The 23278-nt window shown below is 30.3% G+C and overlaps 3 protein-coding genes and 1 long non-coding RNA gene across 6 annotated transcripts; 3 read left to right on the top strand and 1 right to left on the bottom strand.

Annotated features, from left to right (window-relative positions):
- The first annotated feature begins 5113 nt into the window (after nucleotides 1-5113).
- Nucleotides 5114-9373, top strand: LOC105642418 (Galactose-binding protein). Of its 3 annotated transcripts, none has more exons than XM_020682602.3 (5): nucleotides 5114-5642; nucleotides 6166-6383; nucleotides 6852-8191; nucleotides 8289-8374; nucleotides 9116-9373. In XM_020682602.3, the coding sequence occupies exons 2-5, from the start codon at nucleotides 6224-6226 to the stop codon at nucleotides 9360-9362; spliced, it is 1833 nt and encodes a 610-aa protein (XP_020538261.1). In that variant the 5' UTR covers nucleotides 5114-5642; nucleotides 6166-6223; the 3' UTR covers nucleotides 9363-9373. The 3 variants fall into 3 exon arrangements, with proteins under 3 accessions (XP_020538261.1, XP_012082628.1, XP_012082627.1); XM_012227238.4 differs by having other exon boundaries at nucleotides 5115-5485; XM_012227237.4 differs by having other exon boundaries at nucleotides 5115-5768.
- Nucleotides 9374-9643: 270 nt separating this feature from the next.
- Nucleotides 9644-12599, bottom strand: LOC105642420 (DELLA protein RGL2). Its single transcript, XM_012227240.4, has one exon. The coding sequence runs from the start codon at nucleotides 11951-11953 to the stop codon at nucleotides 10196-10198; it is 1758 nt and encodes a 585-aa protein (XP_012082630.1). The 5' UTR covers nucleotides 11954-12599; the 3' UTR covers nucleotides 9644-10195.
- Nucleotides 12600-14798: 2199 nt separating this feature from the next.
- On the top strand, nucleotides 14799-18871 carry LOC105642417 (two-component response regulator ORR3). Its single transcript, XM_012227235.4, has 5 exons — nucleotides 14799-15123; nucleotides 15224-15303; nucleotides 16690-16767; nucleotides 17108-17178; nucleotides 18369-18871. The coding sequence occupies exons 1-5, from the start codon at nucleotides 14967-14969 to the stop codon at nucleotides 18562-18564; spliced, it is 582 nt and encodes a 193-aa protein (XP_012082625.1). The 5' UTR covers nucleotides 14799-14966; the 3' UTR covers nucleotides 18565-18871.
- Nucleotides 18872-20583: 1712 nt separating this feature from the next.
- LOC110010410 (uncharacterized) lies at nucleotides 20584-21429 on the top strand. The gene is made up of 2 exons (XR_002285383.3): nucleotides 20584-20957; nucleotides 21054-21429. It is a non-coding gene; the product is annotated as an uncharacterized LOC110010410 (long non-coding RNA).
- Nucleotides 21430-23278: the final 1849 nt, after the last annotated feature.

Genomic DNA, 23278 nt, shown 5'->3' with positions numbered 1-23278 from the left:
ACTATTTATAGTTCGGTTTTGACCAATTCTAGTTTGGTTCAGTGTGAAGCACAAAAACCTTAATTTCTTTGGTTTTCTAGTAGTTTAATTTGTAGTATTATAATTAGATTAGATTAAGAAATATATGCATTAATTAATTTCAAATACTTTTCTTTAGTCGTTAAAACACTTTCTATATCTATTAAAATGATGACAATCTAAAAATGATCTATAATTTTAGGAATTAAAATTTAATACCTCAATTAGTATATGTAATTCATCAATTTCAAGATGTTTCAAATTATTGAATTGAACGATTCCATTTTTTGATGCCCTCAACTTCTATCATACAAAATTATTAATAAAAATTAACAAATGTAAAAATATTCTAAATTTTTATTCAGACCCTTTATTCTTTTTTCCCCTTCATTTTGTAAATTATTATTATTATTATTATTATTATTATTATTATTATTATTATTATTATTATTATTATAGCTAAAATTTAATAGGCTGTAATTATATTTCAATGTATGGTAATCATAATTAAGAAGAGGAACAATAGAAAATAAAGGGGGAAAAGAATAAAAGGCTCTGGTTAAAAATTTAGAGTCTTTTGGCTTTTGTTAATTTTCAGCAATTTTGTATAATAGAAGTGAGAGTCATAAATGAATACTATTCAAATATTTTGACATCTATTAATTACATATGATAATTAAGGTATTGAATTTCAATTCTTAGAATTATACCTAATTTTTATATTAGAAAGTGTTTTAGAGACTAAGGGAAAGTATGTAAAATTAATTAATGCATGTGTTTCTTAATCTAATTTAATTATAACAGTACAAGTTAAACTGCTAGTAAATAAATAAATAAAAAGCTTTTATAATTCAAATCAAACCGAATTCTAATCGAGCCAATCCAAATTTAATTTGAGAGGAGAGAGAAAATCACTTTTTCTACTTCCTCTTTTTCCTTTCCCCCTTCTTTTGCGACGTATGATAGAGACTTATTGCCTCTCCTTCTCTGATTGAACTCTGATCTTCCTTTAACGAGAATAAGGTGGCAAAACACTCCTCTGGTTATGGCAAACCTATTACTGATCATTGTATGATCGATCGAGTTCCTAGTTTTGCGGCTTAAGAAATTCAAGTTTTATTGTTTGAATTTTCCAATAGGATTTTGTTATTCTGTAATTATTGTTGAGGTAAGTTTGAATTCATAGTTTTCTATAAAATAAATTTGATTTTGTATTAACTTAAGGATTTTGGTAGACAGATTTTATGAATTGAAATTTGGGACTGAATTTATCAAAATTGGATTTGTTGAAATTGATAAAATTTCTACAAATTATTAGTACAACGAAGGATCTAATGAAATTCTGATCGTTTTGATATATAGTGGCAAGTTTATGGGATGATTCAATTTTTCGACTACTTTGCATAGTGGCCAACAGTAGTCCATTAATTTCCTATCAATCAGTTCAAATTTTAAAACTGCTCTATGATATCACTAACAGTAAAAGTGCATTTAAATTTTAACAATGACATCAACAACATTAATAGTCCGTTTGGAACAAATGAATTCTATAAAATTTTATGGAATTCATTTGAAAATCTAAAATATTATTTTGGAATGAAAAAAATACAGATTTAAATTCTACGAATTGAATTCTATGGAATTGAGTATACCTAACTCAAATTCTACTGATGAAATTTGTAAATAAATTTTACAAAATTGACTATTGAAATATTTATTGAAAAATTATCCTCTACTATAAAACTCAACTATTTTTACTTTTTTTTTTCCGTTTTATTTATTTTCTTTGAAAAATTCCAAACTATAACAATGTTTTTTTTTTCAATCCAATACTGACTATTTATATTTGTTTCCTTTTTATTTTTATTTTTTGAAAAATTTCAAACCAGTAATGTTATTTTTTTTTTTGAAATCTAGTAATAATAATAGTTATTATTACTATGAAACTATAAAAACTGAGCATCAACAATTGTTTTCAAATGCAATTAAAAACAATACTAACATTCTTAATTTTTTTTTAATTTCTAAATTAATTACTTAAATCAACAAAATTTTTTACATCAATTAAAAATAATTATTATGATGAATATTACTGCTTATACAATTAATTAATTGATGTGGAATATTAGTGTAATTATTTATATGAAATTTATTATTTATATTTTAATAAAAAAATGACAAGTTATTATATTTTACATAATAAATATAATTGGTGTTTGTTATTTATTTTTATTAAATTATTATGTCAAAGGTGTTATAAAAAATAAAAATAAATAAATTTTCATATAAGAATTTATTCCAAATATAATTTTATGGAATTCAATTGAATTCATTATTTTAAATTGTAACGTATCAAACATGACAAATTCTTTTACAAATGAATTCTACTTGGAATTCATTTACAAATAAATTCTACAACCATGATTTATTTATTCCAAATGGGTTGTAAGAGTGCTTAAAAGTTTTTGAAGGGAATTACACTCTTTTCATCCCAATACCTATAGAGAGTAGAGATAGTAATAGGTCGGGTACTCAGGTAAAATGCACCATCCGAATCTGAATCCTATTATAAATTAGATACTCAAGCCCGTTCAAAAATTTATCGCTAATGACCGAACCCGTCACAGAGCCAATTATACTTACATGTTTAAGTACCTGAATACATTTAAATACTCGTTTACTATTAAAAATATTTTTATTTTTATTTTTTAAAAGTTAAAAGTACGTAAAAATTATACATTTATTATTTTGGCTTACTAAAAATATAATATAAATGTTAAATATAATTATAGTATTAATTATAATAAAAAAGGAGTATATATGTAATTTTTCTTTTAAAAGAATAATTATTTTAAATATCTTTTGAATATTTATTGAATGAGTAACAGGTAATGGGTATATGAGTACTTGAATCCGAACCCGATTCGAACTTAATACCAGTAGTAAAAATACTATATGAACCCGTCCCAAACCGTTTATTCACTACCTGAACCCACTAATTTCAGATTCAATAAAATTGTCATCTCTAATAAAGAGTTGTGCCAAAAATATTTTCCATATTAAAATTGACTTACTATACAAATTATTACTTAAATTCAAAAAAATATTATAGCATTTAACTTTTAATTTGACCTATTAGAGGTTTCTACGATTCAACTCATAAATTAAATCTATTAAATATAAATTTACACATTTTAAATTATCTATGCATTTTTCATCATAAATTATTAATAACAGTTTTGCATTTTTTACTATCTTATAAATTATCCAATACATATAATTTTATAATTAAAAATGTTCCATATGTTTAATTCTATATATTCAAGTATTTAATAAGTATCATCAACATAAAACTTCAACATAGTATTAAACTTTTCTTATAAATTCGAATATCAATTTACGCTTTTGCCCTCTGAAAATATATAGAGAACTTTTCATTCTTTATACATTCTATTATTGCAACCATTTATTTATATACTTTTATTTTGAGTTTTTAATTTTTATCTTTTCAAAATGTGAAACATAAAATTTTATTAATGAAAAATTAATTATATTTTGCAAAAAAAATGAAATTATTTATTTAGTCGGTGAATTTAAATTTAGACCTATAATTAAATGCAATTGATTAAAGGTAAATTTGAAGTGAGAATTTCCTCTCTAAGAGTATATTCTAAATTTATAATTGAGTTCTAATAATTAAAATCTAAATAACAAGTTATAAAATTCGATTGGAGGTAAAAAGCATTTTAAAAATAATGAGGATTTTTTTTTTTTAAAAAAATTTCCCTAAATGCTTAGTTGGCATCCACAACGCTCACTCCATTCCTGCAATTAACATCTATGTCCCAATTCAAAGTATTTTGAATAATTTTAAAATGCCCATAACTGAAAAATAATTAAATTGGTTGGCTGCATGGAAAAAATATGTAAATTTCTAAATTTATATTCCGAAATTGAAATGGTTGAGTTGGATTTTAAATAATACAGTTCAAATTTTAAATTACTATTTTTGGATTTATTTAAATCCAAATTGAAAAAAAAAAAATCATTAAATTAAAAAAATAACTTTAATTTATTATTTAGAATGAATTTTTTATTTTATTTTGAAGGGCAATGAATAATATTGTAATTTTCTAACCGTTGGAAACAAATCACAAACTTCTTTTACCTTTTATGAAATTTCATTCTTCATTCTACAAATTCAAAATGCAAAATGATTTATCCTCAGCAAAAATATCTAGCCAAAATTTTTTTTAAACATTTTTACAAGGAGGAAGCTCAAATTTAAATCTCATTGAGGGATAATTTGTAAATTTAGATCTATGTATAAAAATTCTGTTCTTTTTTTAGGTGAAGAAATTAAAAACACGACTAGGCACAATTTGATTAAACCAAATTAAAATGAATTGATCCGTTCAATTTGATTCGGTTCAACTTTTAAACTACTAACCTTGATTTTAGCTTCTATAGAAAATATGAAATGAATTTTGGTTAAATTGATTGATTTGGTTCTCTTTTTTACATAATTTCAATTCAATTTGATTCTTTTTGAAAATCGTCATTCAGTCTAAACTAATTTAATTCTATTTAAATTGAATTTTTTATAACAAAAAAAAAAAGTTATAATCTTCATGTTAATTATTATTAGAGTTGGTCATCTATCTATCTAAATATATAATTTCTAAAGCATAAATATTTACGTGGCAACATCTTAAAATATAAAAGTGATGATGTGATATTTTATTTTTGTCATTATAATTAATCTTTTTTGCATTTAATAAAATTTGAATTTTATATTAAATAATAAATTCAGAAACAAATAAATCTAATAAAGATTTTATTATAAATATTATGAAAATACTTTTATCACGAAAGATTTATAAACATAATTATAAATAATTTTGAAAATTAAATTTTTTAACTATGATTACACCTCAATTCGAAGTGTTGAAGATTAGGATATTTATGCGGTTTGTCAACCCTTCAAACAACTTAAAAAAAAAAAAAATCATATTTCCCCTCAAACTCTCTTTACAACCCACTAAATAACCCCTTCACTTTACTTTACTCTTCAAACCTGTTAAATAACATTCGTGCAAACGATCTGTAAATGGCTTAAAAAAACTGTCTAATTCGAAACGCGGAACGGCGAAACGGCGAAATAGCTCAAATCAAATTCAGACGCATATAAACAGTGTCGGAGAAAGCAAAGTTGGAATAAAGAAAGATAACCGTTAGCAAAAGAGAGAGACAGTATGAATATAAAAACGGCTACGAGACCAATAAAGCGACGACAAGACAACGTGGACGGTCGCCTAAAACTACGCCGTTTTCATGTTACTTCACCTTCTTCAATTCAAAATCTCAATTCCTCTTCTAATGCCATCATTTCCTTTGGATTGGCCGGTTGAATATCTTGAAATTTTCTTGATTTTTTCTCCCTCTTTATTTAAAAATTCAAATCTAGGTGATCCATTGATTCTCTCTAAACTAGTTATTGCTTTTCAATTGGATCTAGTCTATTTATGTTTTTTTTCTTTGATAGATTTCCTCCTTGTTTTTAGCTTCTCTCATTGATTGGTGGCAATTTCGGATTTTGAAATTTTTGATTGCAACAACAAGGGGTATGCGTATAGATTGGTTATTGTAATCTGGGTTTTCAGTTTACTGTAGTTTGGGTCATTTCAGAATCGAATTTGGTGAAGCAGTGTTTTCTTTTGGTCCAATTGGTATTTTGCTTTGCTGTTAAGGTGAATTTAATTTCCACTATCTAGACACCCCATTATAGTGAGCTGGATGATGTGTGGATGTTTTTTAAAGATTAGATTTATTTTCCTAATTTTTGAAGATATAGTTTTTTGCTATTTGATTTCATTGGAGATTGTTTTTTGCTGGTTACTTACAGCGTACCTCTTGCCTTTTTCCGCCTATCAAGTTTTTCTTTTTGTTGTTGAAGAATGCATAGTGACAGTTTGTTAAATTTGATGTGTGATATAGCTGAATCTATAAGCTAAATTTACTTTTTCTTTAATTGAAGAATACCCATTAGAGCTTATTATATTTATATTGGATCAGTGCTTTTGAAATTGTAGTTTATATGTTGGAATCATGGAAATTTATGCGGGTTCTTGTGTTTCTTTGTTGTAGGGTGCTCCAGTGTTTTTATAATTAATCAACTGTCAGCTTTGTATTGGATTCATGTGCAATGCAAAGATCACGTAGAGCTCTTCTACAAAGAAGAGCTTTTGGGAAGGCTATTAGTGGTAGAACTTATATGTGCAAGGTTTCAATTTCCTTGTTCTTTGTTTTGTGGGGGCTTTTCTTTCTCTTCAGCTCATGGATCAGTCGTGGTGATGGTTACAGCGGTAAGTTTTTAGTATCTACTTGTTTCTGTCAAAATGATTTTCATGTTAAAGGACCTTTGTTAGGAGAAGGCTTTTACTTATCATACATTTAGTACCAATCATGACTCAGAAATATAACACATTATGTTATGGTGTTTGTTACCTTAGTCTTTTCCCCCTTCCCTTTTCTGATTGCAAGTATGCTTTCTTACAAAGATTTCATATCTTAGTTTCTTTTCTTGAATTTTATAAAGACGGCACATTCCTGCTAGTGCTAAATATTTTTATAGAGAGTGCAATTCTCAGTGGAAATTCTGAAATTATAATATGTATATTTGAACATGACTTCTGAATCTAAGTTGGTTTTCCTTAGGGCAGTAGTGGTATTATTTTTATATTTCTGAACCATCTTATGTTTGGCAGGACTCATGTTTAACTCCGGTGTATCCCTAACTTCTAATCAGTGTCTTTTATGTTTGTTTGGTCTAGATGAACCTGTAGCAGTTCCAGTTGGCATATCAACTTCGAGTGAAAAGAATTTGCAACATTGTGAACTTTCCAAGTCTTTGGACAAGAATCTGTTAAAAGAAATTGGTTCTGTCTATTCAGATGAAAATTTTTGTACAGTGAGTGCTGAAACTGGCGTCTATGATTATGAGGTACTTGGGAGAGAAGGAAACATTAATCATCCCTTTGTTTCTGAGCAACCTGAGGCGAACCCTGGTTCAGATGCAAAATTTGGAAATAACGGTTCAAACATCAATCATGCCTTTGTTTCCGAGCAACCTGAGGCAAGCCCTGGTTCGGATGTGAAATTTGAAAATAACATTCCAAAGACTGACAGACTATCTCATTCTGTACCCCTTAGCCTCGATGAATTCAAAAGCAGATCATTCAGCTTTAAAAGTAAATCAGGAAATGGTCAAGCTGGAGGTGTGGTTCATCGAGTAGAGCCTGGGGGTAAAGAATGCAATTATGCTTCAGCATCAAAGGGAGCAAAGGTATTAGCTTTTAACAAGGAAGCAAAGGGAGCTTCCAACATCTTAGGCAGAGACAAGGATAAGTACCTTCGAAATCCATGCTCTGCTGAAGAGAAATTTGTTATAATAGAACTTTCAGAAGAAACCTTAGTAGATACAATCGAAGTTGCAAATTTTGAGCATTATTCTTCTAATTTAAAAGATTTTGAGTTGCTTGGCAGCATGGTTTATCCAACAGATGCATGGTTCAGGCTTGGGAATTTCACAGCTGCCAATGTTAAGCTTGCTCAAAGGTTTACTCTTCAAGAGCCACAGTGGGTGAGATATCTGAAGCTGAATCTTCTCAGCCATTATGGTTCAGAGTTTTATTGTACTCTAAGTGTTGTTGAAGTTTATGGAATTGATGCTGTTGATCGAATGCTGGAAGATTTGATCTCTGGAGAAAAGGAAGTTCTTGTGTCAGAAGAGGGAACCAGTGAGCAGAAACAATTACCCTCCAAAACAGAGTCTCCTCAAGTTGTTGATTGTGATCAAGAACTGTGCTTAGGAACTGAATCTGTCTCTTCGCTTGAAAACTCAAATCTGAGGCATGATGTGCCAGATCCAGTGGAAGAAATTCGTCATCAACAAGGAGGCAGAATGCCTGGGGATACTGTTCTTAAAATACTGATGAAGAAAGTTCGTTCTCTGGACTTAAGTTTGTCTGTTTTGGAACGATACTTGGAGGAGGTGAATCACAGATATGGAAATATTTTTAAAGAATTTGACAAAGATTTAGGAGAAAAAGATGCACTTTTAGAGAAGATTAGATCTGACATAAAGAATCTCCTTGACAGCCAAGAGGCCATAGTATGTAAATTTCTCACCTTGTTAGCTTTTGCTAGTTTATTTGATTCTAGTTGGTGTTTCTCAACTCAAAATTTCGATTCTGTATTGCCCTTTGCAGGCTAAAGATGTCGATAATCTTTCTTCTTGGAAATCCCTGGTTTCTACACAAATGGATAATATCCTCGAGGATAATCGTGCTCTCAGGTTGCTTCCATTTCTCAATTTTAAACTTCTCCGAACTGTTTTTGGTATAAGATCTTGTTTGCTTTTTGATAATTCCACTTAAAGGTTGGCACATGTAAGTTAGAGTATGACTTATAACTTAGTGGGATCTTTAGGGGGCCTGTTTAGAAAACAGTGATTAATGGTCCATTGATTGTGGTATGGAATTGTTGGTCTAATCTACATAGTTGCTGAGAAAGGAGCAAATGCCTGTACATATGGTTGTCTGCATGGATCAGATTTGACTCCATACAATACATTTACTTAATAAAACTAACGGTTCTACAGATGTTAGTTGATTTATGCCATGCAAAATGCCTCTTTTGTAGATTTTCCAGTTCGATCTCATTATTTTGCTCGGCCATCACATGTGCCTAGTGGTGGACCAATGTCAAGGTGGACCATGCTTAGATGTAGGCAATACATTTAATAGAAAATTATATAAATTTTTGGCCTGTACCAGGTGGATTGGTTGCTGATGGAATATACTAGGGGATTAATTAGTTGCTTCTTGAAGTCATTAGCCTTGTTTATCCCCCTTTTAAGTTATGGCTTCATCTTTTGAGCACAAATCTTTTTCCCTCTGAGTGTCTCCATTTGTTTGTTTTTTTTTTTTTTTTTTTTTTTTTTTTTTTTTTGTAGGGCACAATCTCAATCCTTAATTGTTCAAGTTTTTCTTAGTCTTGTATAATTCTCATACTAATAATTGCAACTTTATTGCAGGTCAATGGTTGAAGGGGTTCAAGACAAACAAAAATCAATGGAAAATAAGGGTATAGCGGTGTTCTTCATATGCTTGATTTTTGGATTTTTAGCTTTTGCGAGAATATTGGTAGATATATTGCTGAGTGTTTATAATGCTTTTAGTGTTCAAAGAACAGAGAAGTCCGGGAAATTTTGTTTGATGAGCTCTTCCTGGCTCTTGTTACTGTTGAGCTGCAGTATTATTATGTTAATATTATCATTATAATGTTGTCAAAACCTACTCCTTTAAATATCTATTTATCCACAGGGGAAAAAGGGAAAAAAGGGGATGGTTAGGTGGTGAGAGTTTGCTGGAGAACCATACAAGCTTGTAAGGTTTCTGGCTGGGATTTGTGCATATGAAGAGCAAAGTCATACTAAAGCTTAACCTTTTTTCTATAGTAATAATATATTAAAATCGACATTTCTAGTAATGCTTTCATTCTTTCCATTTGTTTGATATTCACCATCTTTCATTTTTAAAAGCTTTTTGTGACATATCTAATTGCAAAATTTGAATTTTTTTTTTTATTAAAAATTAGTATGCTCTATAACAATAATATATGAGCTTTAATCTCAAATCAGCTGAGGTCGGCTAAATAAATTCTTTGTACATTCTGCCTTGTTCTAAATTCACTCTAATTTTCGGAGATAGAAGATCTTTTGACAAAATTAATGTTCTTTATAAAACTATTTTCCAACCTAATTCCTAATTAAAATTATTTACTAATCTAATGTTTATCCCTATCAACTCAATTGGCTGTGCTCCACACGTCATCTAGTGGATGCAGTGTTTGAAGCTCCACAATAAACTATATATTTCAAGTTCTTTCGCCACATATAACTATTATCAAGGTTATCACACTAATATGTAAGTATTAATATGCCCCATACATCATCAAAAAATGCATATTCAAAACTCTACATGTAATAATAACAACAATTAGTACACCATAATAACAAACCAAAGTTGTTTTTTTTTTCAATCGATCAAAACCTGATATAAGAAGGTAACTTGAGAAGAATTCAAAAAATACAAACTCTTGAAGTCCTTTCTATTCATCTGAACTTCCAAGCAGAAAGAGAATGAAGGGGTGTACCCTTCCATCCAAAAACTAAACTTTTCCCATCTTTATCAAGCATGCAAGAATCCCCAAATGAAAATTTCTTAATTACTAGTTCTGCTTGGAACAAAGATGATGAACTCAATTCAGTCTCCTCCATGCCAAAACGAGCAAAGAACATCCTCCAAACCTCGAGCTTTACGTTTCGAATAATTCTTTCTTCACCTTCAGCTGCTATAGTATTCCTTATTCCTTTACCAAAATACATTGATTCCATAATCATCCTATTTTGATCATCCCTTTCGAAACATGCATCAAGGCAATCAAAATATGCACTATAGAAGAAAAGGGCTTCGATAAAACGATTCACAAAAGTTGGTGAGTTATGATTAGCTTCAACCTCAGCAAATACCATTACACAAGGATTGACATTTCTGATCATTTTCATGACTGAATCTAGCCTATTTGGCAATGCAATTAGGCTTCTTGGCATAAATTCAGCATAGACAGCTATAGTTTCCTCTTTATCCACCTCTAACAAGTTTTCTTTAATGGCTGAAAAGTCTGAAACCTCGACTATATTAAAAGAAAAAGGTAAGTTCATGGTTTCTGCAAAACTTGTTAACATTTTACCTGTTTTCTTGATGAAGTATGCTGAAGTAGTTGCAATGGCAGTTATCTTGAGAAGTTGGAGAGGACATTCGCCTCGAGAAACCAAAGCTTGCATTAAAACTGTCCATTGAATTCCATTTCTAATTGCAAGATCAATTATGTGGATTCTTTTTGCATTACCAACATTTTCCTCAATTGCTTGAATTCCTGCAAATTGAGCAATCTGACCAAAAGGCATTAACTGATGACTTGCCATAACTGCGAGATTTGGAGTCATCATTGCTTCATCAATATCAAATGATTGTTTCTTCCCTAAGCCTTTTAATGTGGTTTTTCCTGTTTCTTTATCAATTCGCTCTCGAAGAGCTTCAACAAAATAGTAAACTACTCTCTGTACTGGATTTCCAATATTAGAAGCAAATAAATCACATTGTTTGAGCAATCTGCCTGCGCGATCAAATTGTTGATTGCCAATGTTTTCTGCTGAAGCCAAAAGGGATATTGCAAGTTCAACCATTTTTGTATCCTCATCAGAAAGGCCGGAGAAAGAATCAAAAGGATGGTTGAATGAGAAACCAACATCAACTTCCTGTCCAGCGGATTGGATAAACCTTGATCCAGCTATTCGCATGATCTGTTCAGTGGACAGTCCTTCATCTACTGCCTTGTTGGATGAATAATGAGTATAATTGCTTGGCTCGATTACTCTTCCACTACTAAATTGTTTGAACCCATTACTATGACTTTTTAGCAGCTGAAGTGAAGAAAATGGACAAGCTTTTTCCTTCTCAGGTCCAACTTCTTCAATTCCATTACATGTCTGAAGTTGGGAAGACAGGATTGGAAATCTCAAATCATCAAACTGCTCATAATCTGAAAATGACTGTTGCTTCTGTTCTTGCTGCTCATACTTGGGGATGGGTAATTCTTGTTTCCATATATTATCTTGATAGAGTCCATTAACAGAAGAAATAGTATCAACTCCTGCAGACTCTCCCCGTTCTTCAACTCCATAAAAAGAACCCTTTGTATTTATGTTCTCTACATCAAGACTATAGAAACTTACATTTGTCAAACTGAACTTATCTTGGAATGTAGAATAGTTCGAATCATCATAATTTGATGTCTGAAATGGGAACATAGGTCACAGACTGCAAGGTTTCTACTAAGCTAGTTAAATTCCTTCTCACTATCAATGCTTACCTTTTAATTCTGCAAGGAAAAAATTTGTAGAGCTGAAATGATACATTCAACTTGATATTGAGAGGTATACGTAGATATGATGAAGACAGCCAAAAATTTTGATAACATCAATATCATTTGTGTATAAATTTATAATCCTTTGTAGAGAAAAAAGATTTCGGAAACAATTGGTACTAGGTAGGTTGGCATTGTACTCATCGGATTTTTGACAAGTTTACTAAAAAATCTAGCCAAGAATGGAAAGAACAAAATAAGTATACCTTAGTAAGAATGAAAAAGAATACAATAATAATAGAGTAGCTATCAATTGACAGAAAGAAAATGAAAGACAAGAAAGATTACCTGTAATCTGATAATAGTATATTACAATTAGAACTAGATGAACGAATGTAATTGTACACTACACAAAAGCCTGCAATTAAGGTTTGATAATGATGGCCAAGGATTTATTTGTTATACAAGTTGATTGAGTTTCTTTCTTTTTTTTTTTTTTTTATTTATTTGCATGATTGGTGTTCTTTAATCTTTGTGCTTTGTGATATTTTGAACAGTTCAATGTTTTCTTTAAGTGCAACATCTCAGACTTGTTGTAATCATGCAACATTATAGCAAATGTGGCCCTTTTTTTTTTTTTTATCAATTGACAATTAGATGTTAATATATCTAAAAGTCAAAATGGAGTGATTCTGTAACAAGTCGAAAAGTTGAAAGTATTTTTATATATTTTGCCCAATTTATACAATTAAGTTGTATTTTTTTTTTCTTACAAAATTGTAATTTTATTTTTAAATTGTTCCCCATTAGTCAATTTTATGTTAGAAATACTTCTCTTTCTTACTTTTAGTCTAAAACTTCAAATAGTATATTTTCAAATCCTACAAAATCATAAAAAAGAAGAAAATTTTCAAATCAATGGGTAATTTTTAGAGGTGGTTTGGATAGATTGAGTGTGAAATTTATAAGTCCATGGGTTTTTGAATATCACATTGAATCTATGGGTTTAAGTTGAAAACAAAAAAAAAATTAAAAAAAAAAAAACAATTCATTAATTTGGAAGATATGTTCGAAATAAAAATTAAATTATTTAAATTGCATTATTAATACAAACCACATAATTAAGAAAATCACACTTCTAATGTTGGATTTCTCTCTTTTGTGAAATAATAGAATTGGGATAGAACCTATCAGTTTTCTAAACCAAATGAAGGAATCTGATAAATACCTAGAAAATGTATACATTTCATTATTTAAATTCCATCAACATCTAAAAGACTTGTTAGAATCTTTTTTTATTGAAATTTAATTCCTCAAATAATAAATAAAATAACTCAATAAATTATTTTCTCATTTCCTTTGAAATTTCTAACTTTTACTTTTAAATTTTTAGTTGGAATACTTAGATATTAATATTTAACATTTCGGTGTTGAAATTGCTAATTATTAAATTTTAAAAAATTGTTCCAACCATTGGATTAATTATTGATTGGAAATTCAAACACCAAAAATGATCCAACCGCTTATCTAAATCGGTCCCATAGATTTTTGTTTCTTCCAGTTGTGGGAGCATCAGTCCACATGTGTATCAAAAATTTTATTTTATTTTTCAAGAGGAAATCTAAAGTTTTATTGTTTTTTTAATATTCTAAAGTTTTAGTTTATTAAACAATTTATCAAAAATCGAATAAAATCAAGTTTCCAACATTAGGGCTGCACATCACCTATTATAATCCGACCCAACTCAAGATATAATGAATTAGATTGGGTAAGTCATTTTTATAATTTACGGGTTGAGTTGGTTACCGGTTGACTAGATAAACTCGCAGACCTGATGCCACCCATAAATAAATTATGCATTATTTAATTAATTTAATTCTATTTGTAATTTTGAATATAAATATTAAATTATTTACACAATAGATATTACATTTCTTATTGGAGTATATTATACTTTAAAACATATTATATAATTATATTATCAAGTATTTTTAATTTTACTGGTTGTCTTTTTTATTGGAAAATTTAATTTTTCATTATTGATTATGATTACGATGATGATAATAATGATCATGTTAAGAAATTTAATTTTAATATTGTCATTGGAATATATTTGTAGTTTGTGAAAATTATTGTATAAATTCAATAAATGTCTTATGAAGAATACTAGATATAATTGTTTTTTTTCGGTTGACTATGTAATACTTAAGTATCTCGAAAAACATTTTTTTTTTTTGGCATAATTTGTGCCGGCCACTCCAACGGTGCAAGTATGATAAAAGACTATAATATCTTTAAAAGTTGTATTCAAGAGAACTATAAGAAGACGGATCAGACCATACCGGTAAAGTAATATTATTTTTATTATAATAGGTAACTAACATGAAGAAAGTTATTTCTTAAAAATAAAGAAACTTAAAATTAATTTTTATATATTTTAATAAAATAATAAATTATTTTAAAATAAATAATTTAATTTTAATCAATAATGAAAAGAACATTAGAAAGTCACTCTAATTATTATTTCTAAAAATTTAAAATGTAAAGTATTCAAAAATAAAATAAAATATAAAAACAAATAAAAGAAATTTTACTTTCAAAAGAAAAAGAAATAAAATGTTGGAGGAAGATGGGGACAGGAATATGTCAAGATCAGGTGAGTGACGGTCCAAAGCAAAAGATTCCCGACAGCGCAATCTAATGAAAGTATCGCTTTTTCCCCTCCACTCTTCTCTTCTCTCGGCAAACCCTCACTGTCTATCCTATCGTCACTCTCGACCCCAGTCTTGCATATAACTCGAACACTTCTTCTTCCCCTCTCTCTTTCCACCTTCTTAACTCTCGAACACTTTCCACTTCTCCTCCTATATAACTCTATATAAATAACTCCCACTTACTCGTGTCACTCCTTTTATCTCTTCTTAGGGGTTTCTCACCGGTTACTGGCTGAGCCGGTCATGGGGGAGGAGGAGAAGAAGGAGACGTTGCAGTGGCAGAAGCAGCCGAGCAGTGCTTGTGATTCCAGTGGCAGTCCTATTCATGTCTTGGCCGTTGACGACTGTTTTCTTGACCGGAAAATTGTGGAGAAGCTTCTTAATAAGTCATCATTTAAAGGTTTTTCTTTTTCCTGCATTTTTTTGGCATTTTTTTTTTTGAATAATCAGTTCATGAGTTTTGAGATTAGAAATGGTTATTTATTGATTTTCAAATCCAGTTACTAGTGTTGATAGTGGAAAGAAGGCATTGGAGTTTCTTGGATTGAGTAAAGATAAAGCGGAGAAAGCTAGTAATGATGTAAGTAATTCCTTTAATTTGTTGCTATATGTATGACCAGCAATTGAAATCTGAAATCAATGTTTAAATATGTTGATTCGAATTAATAGTAAAGTTATTATTGTAGTAATAAGCTTTAGCTAATTGAATTGAACCTTTGTTTAGCTAATAATTTAATTTTGAAACAAGAAGCAATTATTGCTTGAATGGGTTCTCTTTTTGGTTTTTAACTTTTAGGATAGTGCTAAGTTGATTCTATTATATGGCCCATAATGCTAGTTCTATAGCATACTGTTGAGTGTACTGTTGACAATGGAGTGCCCACTTCTTGGTTATAAATGACAAAAGTTCTTTTGTCATGGTGGTGGTTGGTGCCTTGGTGGGGGTACAGTTTGCTTCATATTATGCAGCATATTTTGCGTTTTGCTCGAATTATACCGTGTAATTATCTTTTTTTTTTTTTATCTATTTCTTTTACGAAGATAATCTTGCTTCTAACTTGTACCATTAAATGATTTCTGATTATTGCATTCATGAATGAACTATGAGTCCTTTATAGATCGGTATAGAGGGCTTGAAGCAATATAAAGAATGCTACATATTTATTCCATCAATGCTTGGTAAATGAATGAACAATAAAGATGGTACTAATTCTGTTTCTAAAGAGATTACGATAGAGAGTTTGGTGTAAAGAATGAGATGGTAATGTGATAGATCAGCTCAAACAAAAACTATGTTTCCTTTTTGAATGTTTTGAGTTTTGAACTTGAAAGATTTGCATAAAGACCAGAATTTATTTACCACCTGTTGAAAGGCATGACCTGTTCTATTGATTCTATATGAAAAAGACAATTTCGGGTTTGCTATAAAAAAGACAGAGCATGATTGATGAAGTAAAGAAGAAAGCAGATGTAGGCACTATTTTCAACTTAACTCCTAAGTTTGAGCATTTAGATTCTCTTGTAATTTTCCCTTCTAGGTTTTTAATGTTGCTTTCAATTTAGGATTTTCTACTTAGGAAATTTAAGGGTTTAGAACTGCTATTTCTTGGTTTGCATTCAATTTGGTGATTATTAGTTATCTAGAAGGATTACTGAACATGGAAAAGTACTTTGATAACTAGATTTTTGATAATGGATTATTACTTTGTTTTATTTGATCTAGAATGTTGTGTCTAGCATGGTTTGTCTCCTCTTTTCTCTTTTTTTTTTTTTTTTTTTTTTTAATTATTTTTTTGGGGAGAGGGAGACACTTTTTTTCTTTATCTTTTGATTTTATTGTCCATTTTATGGGTGTTCTCTAGAGAAATTATAGCTACTGCATTTAACTATATAAAATTGTCTTAAGAGTACTTTTAAGTTCACTTCTAAGTTGTTTTATGACATCCATTATTTCACCTTTTTGCAGGACCAAAAGGTTGACATAATCCTTACTGACTATTGTATGCCTGAGATGAATGGTTATGATCTTCTCATGGCTGTGAAGGTAAAAGGCTGTCACATATATTCTGCCACCACCCCATCTCCCCTTCCTACTCCCAACTCTGGTTTCTTTCTTAATTTGGACATTGACTTAATGATGGTATATCAAAGTAAGTTATGGATTGTTTGGGTATCGAGCACAAATTTTAGCTTCTAATTTATCTTACCTGTGAAAATCACTAGATCAGAATTTTCTGATATATGATTTGAAGCGTTTGATGTTCTTAATCAATTGCTTAAGTTTTCAACTGATCCAGATGTCGTGTAGTGGCAAATTAATGTTAATAACTCTTCTGTTCTGGTTTATGAACTTTCCTTAACAAGTCTTTTTTCTTGATTCCCAGGAGAACAGTAATGTGAAATCCATTCCTATTGTGATAATATCATCTGAATATGATCCACAGAGAATCAAGAGGTATTTTTCTCTCTCTACTTTTTTCTATTAGAGCAACATGGTTATAACTACCTGAAGTTAGTCATATTTTATGGATATGATCTACAAAATCTTGGGTGTTTTTGCCAGAATATAACATGCCAGATCATTTTTTACTATTGTTGCATGGATATAAATGGAATAATGTGCAAAACTCTTTTCTTTTGCATAAATGCTAATTTCAGTGATGTCCTACTAAACTTTTGACCTTACATAGACCAGAATGTAGTGATCAGAGTGAATTGATCCATCTACCAACTTAAATTTAGTTCAGACCTGAAGATTCCTCGCTCAGTTAGATTTTGCAGTCTTCTCCCATTTTAGCTATCTGGAAATGGTAAATGAAATTTAGCAACTTGATGCAGCTTTGCAGGGCTACTATTGAGGTAGGAACTTCTGTATGAATTTGGATCCATTTCTTAGAAAATTTCACTAAAGTTCATGGATAAATTAAAATGAGCGAAGATAAAATTTTGAGCAGCTGTCTGCAGTTAATTGCAGAATGTCAGATCTATTAAATTACTAAACTGGATATTCATCTACTTGTTTCATTGATGAAAAACCAGAATAGAGATTGTGTTTGAGGAGAACAGAAACTAAAAGGAGAATGAAAAGAAAAGAGATATATAAGAGGAGAATTTCAAATGGGAAATGCAGACTAGTGAAGGGTGAGAAGAAGGATAAGAAGAAACCAGGCACCAGAAGAGAAGACATAAGAGGAATAGCAGCTGGAATGTAAGAAGATGAATCAAGTCCATTTTAATCCTTCTCAATTCAATTCACTATGATCTCTTGGAGGAGCACGCTAAGGAAACTTGTACGAAGTCAGAACATTATGTGAAACAAAATAAGCCCTAGTTACAACCAAATACTCTACTTAATCTTGAATATCCTCAATTTGGACTAAACATCTTTAGGTAAACAATATCCAAAAATAAAGAACCTTAATCTTTGACCTGTGGATGTTGGATTACAACTTGAAGGTTGATATCTCCTGATGCCAGCCTAGCATATATCTGTTGATAATTGCATTGCATCGTCTTTCATGATGATACAGTAGATTACGTAATACAAATGCATGATGCCTGGGATTTGCGTGATGGTAGATTTCATGATGGTAGTTCTGCAAGGTTCCTGGATGCTGTGCTTGATTGTTTTTATGTGCTCTACAGGTGTCTTGCAAATGGTGCTGAAGATTTTCTACGGAAACCACTTCAAGGAAAAGACATTCAGAAGTTGAGAAGCTATGCTAGGCCATCAACACCTGTACCCAAGACAGGGACAAAAAGAAAAGTCATGCTGGACTTGATACCAGAGAGTGGTGCAGCAGAAACACGGCCTCGCATTGCTGGAGTTGCCGTCGCTTGACCATGCATCACCATGACACACCACTACCCTATCTATTACTCTCTCTCTCTCTCTCTCTCTCTCTCTCAACAATGCAAGTGACAAGCAACCATGATACTCTTCCCTTGGAAGGAAAGGTGTAGCTTCTGGTGGGGAGACTTGATTGTGTTTTCTGCGATGAGTTCTTGGTTTTGTTTTGAGGGATCGGAATGTTGTGCAATAGAAAATACACAAGCCATGTTTATACAATAGGCCTTGTGGTCCTGTGAATGAATGTACTGGATAATAATTTATGCATGTGCAATCCTTATTGAGATGGGTTTCTAAATGCACTTGCCACTTTCTTTTTGGTACTTGCATGAACAATGTAGATATATAAGGGTTCTTGAGAAAATTAGGAAGGGGCAATATTGCATGCGAGCAGTACGACTGAATTATTATGGTAGTGGGGTACGAATGGTTGTTTATGCTTACCTTTTGTAGGACAAAGACTATTCCTTTTAAACCCAACATTTGTATCTATTTTTTATTTTCTTATACCAAAATTGAAATGAGCTTCACAATGGAAGAGAAAAAAAATATATATATACTCATTCCGTTCGCATGTTATTCCTTTTTAGATGTCTCAAAATATTTGGAAAGTTTCAAAATATTTGGAAAGTTTCTAAATTTAGATATGTAAATAATTATTTTTTTCATAATAATATTTATAATTGTTTATTAGACGAAGGACTTTTAATATCTTAATGAAAAGGCAAAATAATTTTTATTGATTAAATTTTTAATATGCGTGTTGTGTCAAACCATGTAAATAAAATGGGATAGAGTGAGTATATTAAAATTTAGTAATTGTATAATTTTATATAACTATTATCTATTGCCTGGGAACAATATGAAATTATATTATCAATCAGATGGTAATTTAATTTTTGATCACGGTTGTTTTCACTAATTCAGTAAGCGGCTTATTGAGCCTCCAATGAAATTAAGAAATAACTATGAAATCATATTAAATCATTATTTATTTTTTTAAGTTTTATTTAATTAATATGCGAAAATTAAAATACAGAATTAAAACTCCCTGTTATATATTATAACATGAAAAAGTAACAAATGGCAATAGTAACAAGTTCACTTTGTTGTTAGCCAAAACCTTGACACGCCAGGACTTTCAAGTGGAGCCATTGAATAACTGGGGTGCAAATTAAGGTAATCCATAAAATAAGAGCTATAGAAGATCAAAATTTCCATCAAACAAATAGAAAAATGGTCATCACTATAATAAAATTAAGCTAACCCATTACACAAAATCAAACAAATAAATAGTGCAACATAAATAAACCTAATCCATCACATCTTGACAATGTGAGGAAAAGAAGTCCACATGATGTAGAAACCCAAATCCATGTTTGGCTACTGGCATGGAATTCTACAATCCAGATCGACAATGGAGCAGGCAGTTAGCTTTATTAGAGTGAATGTAGTGATGGCAATTTCGTCATGGACTTCAAGGGCTCTCTCTCTCTAAAATCTATGTGTCAGCCATGGATTTCAAGCTTTCCTCTCTAAAACTCCTCACCTTTTGATGATTTTATGTTGGAAGGAGATTAAAAATAGTGTATAATGACTATTAGTTCAGAGATAAAAGAAAAATTGGCTTTTCGAGATCGGTGACTATTTTACCCCTTTTTTTTTCCTTTTCCGTTCCATTCTCTCCCCCGATGCATTGTACTCCAAAAATGGCAAAAAAAAAAAGGGAAAATGGAGAGGAAAAGCAATTGTATAACTAAAAATTTATTTTTTTACCTCGTAATTGCATTTTATACACTAATAAACGGAAAAGAGTATAAACCATGGGTTAATTATGAATTTGGTGTCTCAACTTCTTAAAATTTTATATTTTAATGTTTTAGTGGAAACGTACTTAAGTGTTTAAACTCAAAAAAATTTTCATCTGTGGCTGGCCATGCAAGCCGAAAATACAAATAGGACATAGAATGTTGTGACAAGATGTGTATTTTGCTGAGGTGGAATGCTGAGTTGTTTTTGAGATCCCCTTGTGCTTGTGTGTCTGTGTTGGTTCGATTTCTAATTTTCACCTCTGCACACACTCTCCTTCTTTACTGCATGTCCATTTCTCTTTTAGGATTTTACAGAAAAAAAAAAAAAAATCAATTCCTTTATCTTCTTCATTTACTGATTCTTGATCTCTCTCTTGTTCTTTATCTCTTTGGATTGTTTTCTTAATATCTTCCCTCCATAGCCACATCTTTATTGCAATCAAAGAGTTTCAGCTTTTGCTATTACTTCAACTCAATCAACAATTCTTAATCAATTCCCGCTTTAGCTTACCTACTGATCTCATCTGGGTTTCTTTTAGATCTCAAGTGTACTTGTTAAAATGCTGGATCCAAGTGAGAAAATGAGTGAGCTTGAGTTTATTTCTAGATTTTATTTTTGATCTTCTCCAAATTTTAGCTAATCAAGTTGTCTTGGTTTCTACTATGCAGGGATCAGAGCCTGATGATATGAGTAGCAATACAGAAGGAGATAACCAGCAGAAGAAGAGTTGTGCCGATTGGGAGTAGTCTTTGAACGTAAGAAACTAAACCTGCATAGTAGATTCGATCTTCAAGAAACCGACTGGCGACAGCAAGCATGGGGCCTCCAACACTGCATCCAACATCGAGGATCTGATCTCTAGGCTTCACATCAATGAGATTGATGGTCATCTCTTCGTGGAGATGTGGCGTCGTGGTGTTTCAAAGGAACAAAGGGAGAGAAGCGGAAGGACTGAATCCGTTATTATAAGGGAGTTAAAATATGTAACGGAGAAGGGTTGCCAACACAACTAATCACTAATTTTCTTTTGCACATGATCTGATATATTCCCTTTTGGTACAACATCTACATCCTATTTGTATTTTCGGCTTATCAGTTAAGCTGGAGTCACTTGATTGAAAATGTTTTTTGAAATTGAAACACCCAGTTATAAATGTTTTACATTGACATACTAAAACAAAAAATTTTCGAAAGTTAAAAGACACCAAATTTATAATTAACCCTATAAAATATTAACGAAAGGAGTAAACAGTGTAATAAAACTAGTACAGAAGAAGAAACTAATGTATTTAAAACAAAATGAGGGTTGATTAATGAATTATGGCATTATGCAAAGACATAATAATTGTGAATAAGAAAAAAAAATGGGGTGATCATCAGAGTTCATTAAATGTTTCCATTGATTGTGTTCGATTTCTTTTAAGACAAGGCTTAGCTTTTCTTGGATATGATGAATCCTATGATTCATTAAATACATAAGATGTTTAGAAACTTTAAAATTTTTAATGAATATAATGGAGATATCAGGAGAATTACCGTCGATAAATGTTTCTGAAAATTTTAAATTAATATTTTCATATATTCAAAAAGATATTATCAATGTTTATGAAATTGAGACCACTAGTATGAACATTCAAGACCTTGGTAATGCATTTTTCTCTATTCTAATGGATTAAGCATGTGATTTATCAACTAAAAAGCAAATGACAAATGTTATTCGCTATGTGAATGAGCAAGGTTAAGTAATTGAGCCTCTTTTTTAGCGTTTTACATATGAGAGCGCATTTTCTGTTATCAAAATTGTGAGGCGTCTATTACATAATAGAATTAGAGATCAATGGATGATTAATTATTTAATTACATATATTGAAAAAAAATATATCTTTTTGACAAAATTAACAACGACATTATTATACTACGTTATCAAGGCATGAAGACTTACTAAGAACAATTGTAATTTTTTTTTTTTACACATTTTCATTATTATTAATAATATTATTGATGTTTCATATTAACTAGTTGTTTATAGGGTTTTTTAATACTATAAGTCTTTTTATTTCTACGGAAAATATCAAAAGTTTATCATCCTTCAAATCCTGACTCTGCCCTTGCCTCTACTATCCTTGTTTGATGATCCAAAACAAGGAAAATATCCACCCATAACAAATCCAAACAAATCGAGCCCAATCAACCAACCTCAGTCTCAATAAAACACTCAAAGCCCACTAACTAAAACAGTAAGTCCAAAATTTGAACATACAATTCACTGTCTGAGCAGAGTAGGTACCTGTAAATTTTAAACTACTTTTATCCGTATTTAAAAAATTTTTAAGTTCATTTAAATAAATTTTAAACTATCAAAATTTGAACTTATTTAAAATATATTTTTTTACTAATAATAGATAGATTACTCACTACCAAACTCATTTATAATTACTTATATTATCTTTAAATAGATCAGAGCAAGTGAATCTCCTAAAATACCCTTACCATTTCCATCACCGTTTATGTTGCTTACCTTACTTTTGCCTATTTGCTGTTCTGTCAATTTAAAATCTTTAATAGCTATTGAAACGAAAGATTAAGGGAGCAGAAGTTAATTAGATTTACAAATCAAAGAAACTGATGCAAGAATAAGCAAAAAGATGAAGTAAAGAAAAGAAAAAAAAAAAACAAATAAAAAAAGCTCTAATCAGATTTATATCTAATAAACAAAACCTAGATAGAGGAAAGTAGAAAATAAAATCAAATCCAAAAACCCAAAGATTCAAAACCACCTAAAAACTTCGGATAGAGAACGTGACAATGCAACTACTAAACTAAAAAGAGAAAGAAAACAAACACAACATTGGAGGCTCAAATCATGTAATTGAAGATAACAATACCGACAGAA

This window comes from Jatropha curcas, chromosome 9 (assembly GCF_041381405.1).
Source record: "Jatropha curcas cultivar XTBG-Jc1 chromosome 9, XTBG_Jcur_1.0, whole genome shotgun sequence".
Lineage (NCBI taxonomy): Eukaryota > Viridiplantae > Streptophyta > Magnoliopsida > Malpighiales > Euphorbiaceae > Jatropha > Jatropha curcas.
Note: the sequence above shows the minus strand (reverse complement) of the source record. Positions and strands in the feature narration are given on the sequence as shown.

What these genes read in the sequence shown, in the direction of transcription:
- LOC105642418 (XM_020682602.3), top strand. Translation starts at nt 6,224, where the DNA reads ATGCAAAGATCACGTAGAGCTCTTCTACAAAGAAGAGCTTTTGGGAAG. An exon ending in TCGTGGTGATGGTTACAGCG is followed by an intron (nt 6,384 to 6,851) that starts GTAAGTTTTTAG and finishes TGTTTGGTCTAG; the next exon opens with ATGAACCTGTAGCAGTTCCA. An exon ending in TTGACAGCCAAGAGGCCATA is followed by an intron (nt 8,192 to 8,288) that starts GTATGTAAATTT and finishes TGCCCTTTGCAG; the next exon opens with GCTAAAGATGTCGATAATCT.
- LOC105642420 (XM_012227240.4), bottom strand. Translation starts at nt 11,953, where the DNA reads ATGTTCCCATTTCAGACATCAAATTATGATGATTCGAACTATTCTACA.
- LOC105642417 (XM_012227235.4), top strand. Translation starts at nt 14,967, where the DNA reads ATGGGGGAGGAGGAGAAGAAGGAGACGTTGCAGTGGCAGAAGCAGCCG. An exon ending in CGGAGAAAGCTAGTAATGAT is followed by an intron (nt 15,304 to 16,689) that starts GTAAGTAATTCC and finishes ACCTTTTTGCAG; the next exon opens with GACCAAAAGGTTGACATAAT. An exon ending in GATCCACAGAGAATCAAGAG is followed by an intron (nt 17,179 to 18,368) that starts GTATTTTTCTCT and finishes TGTGCTCTACAG; the next exon opens with GTGTCTTGCAAATGGTGCTG.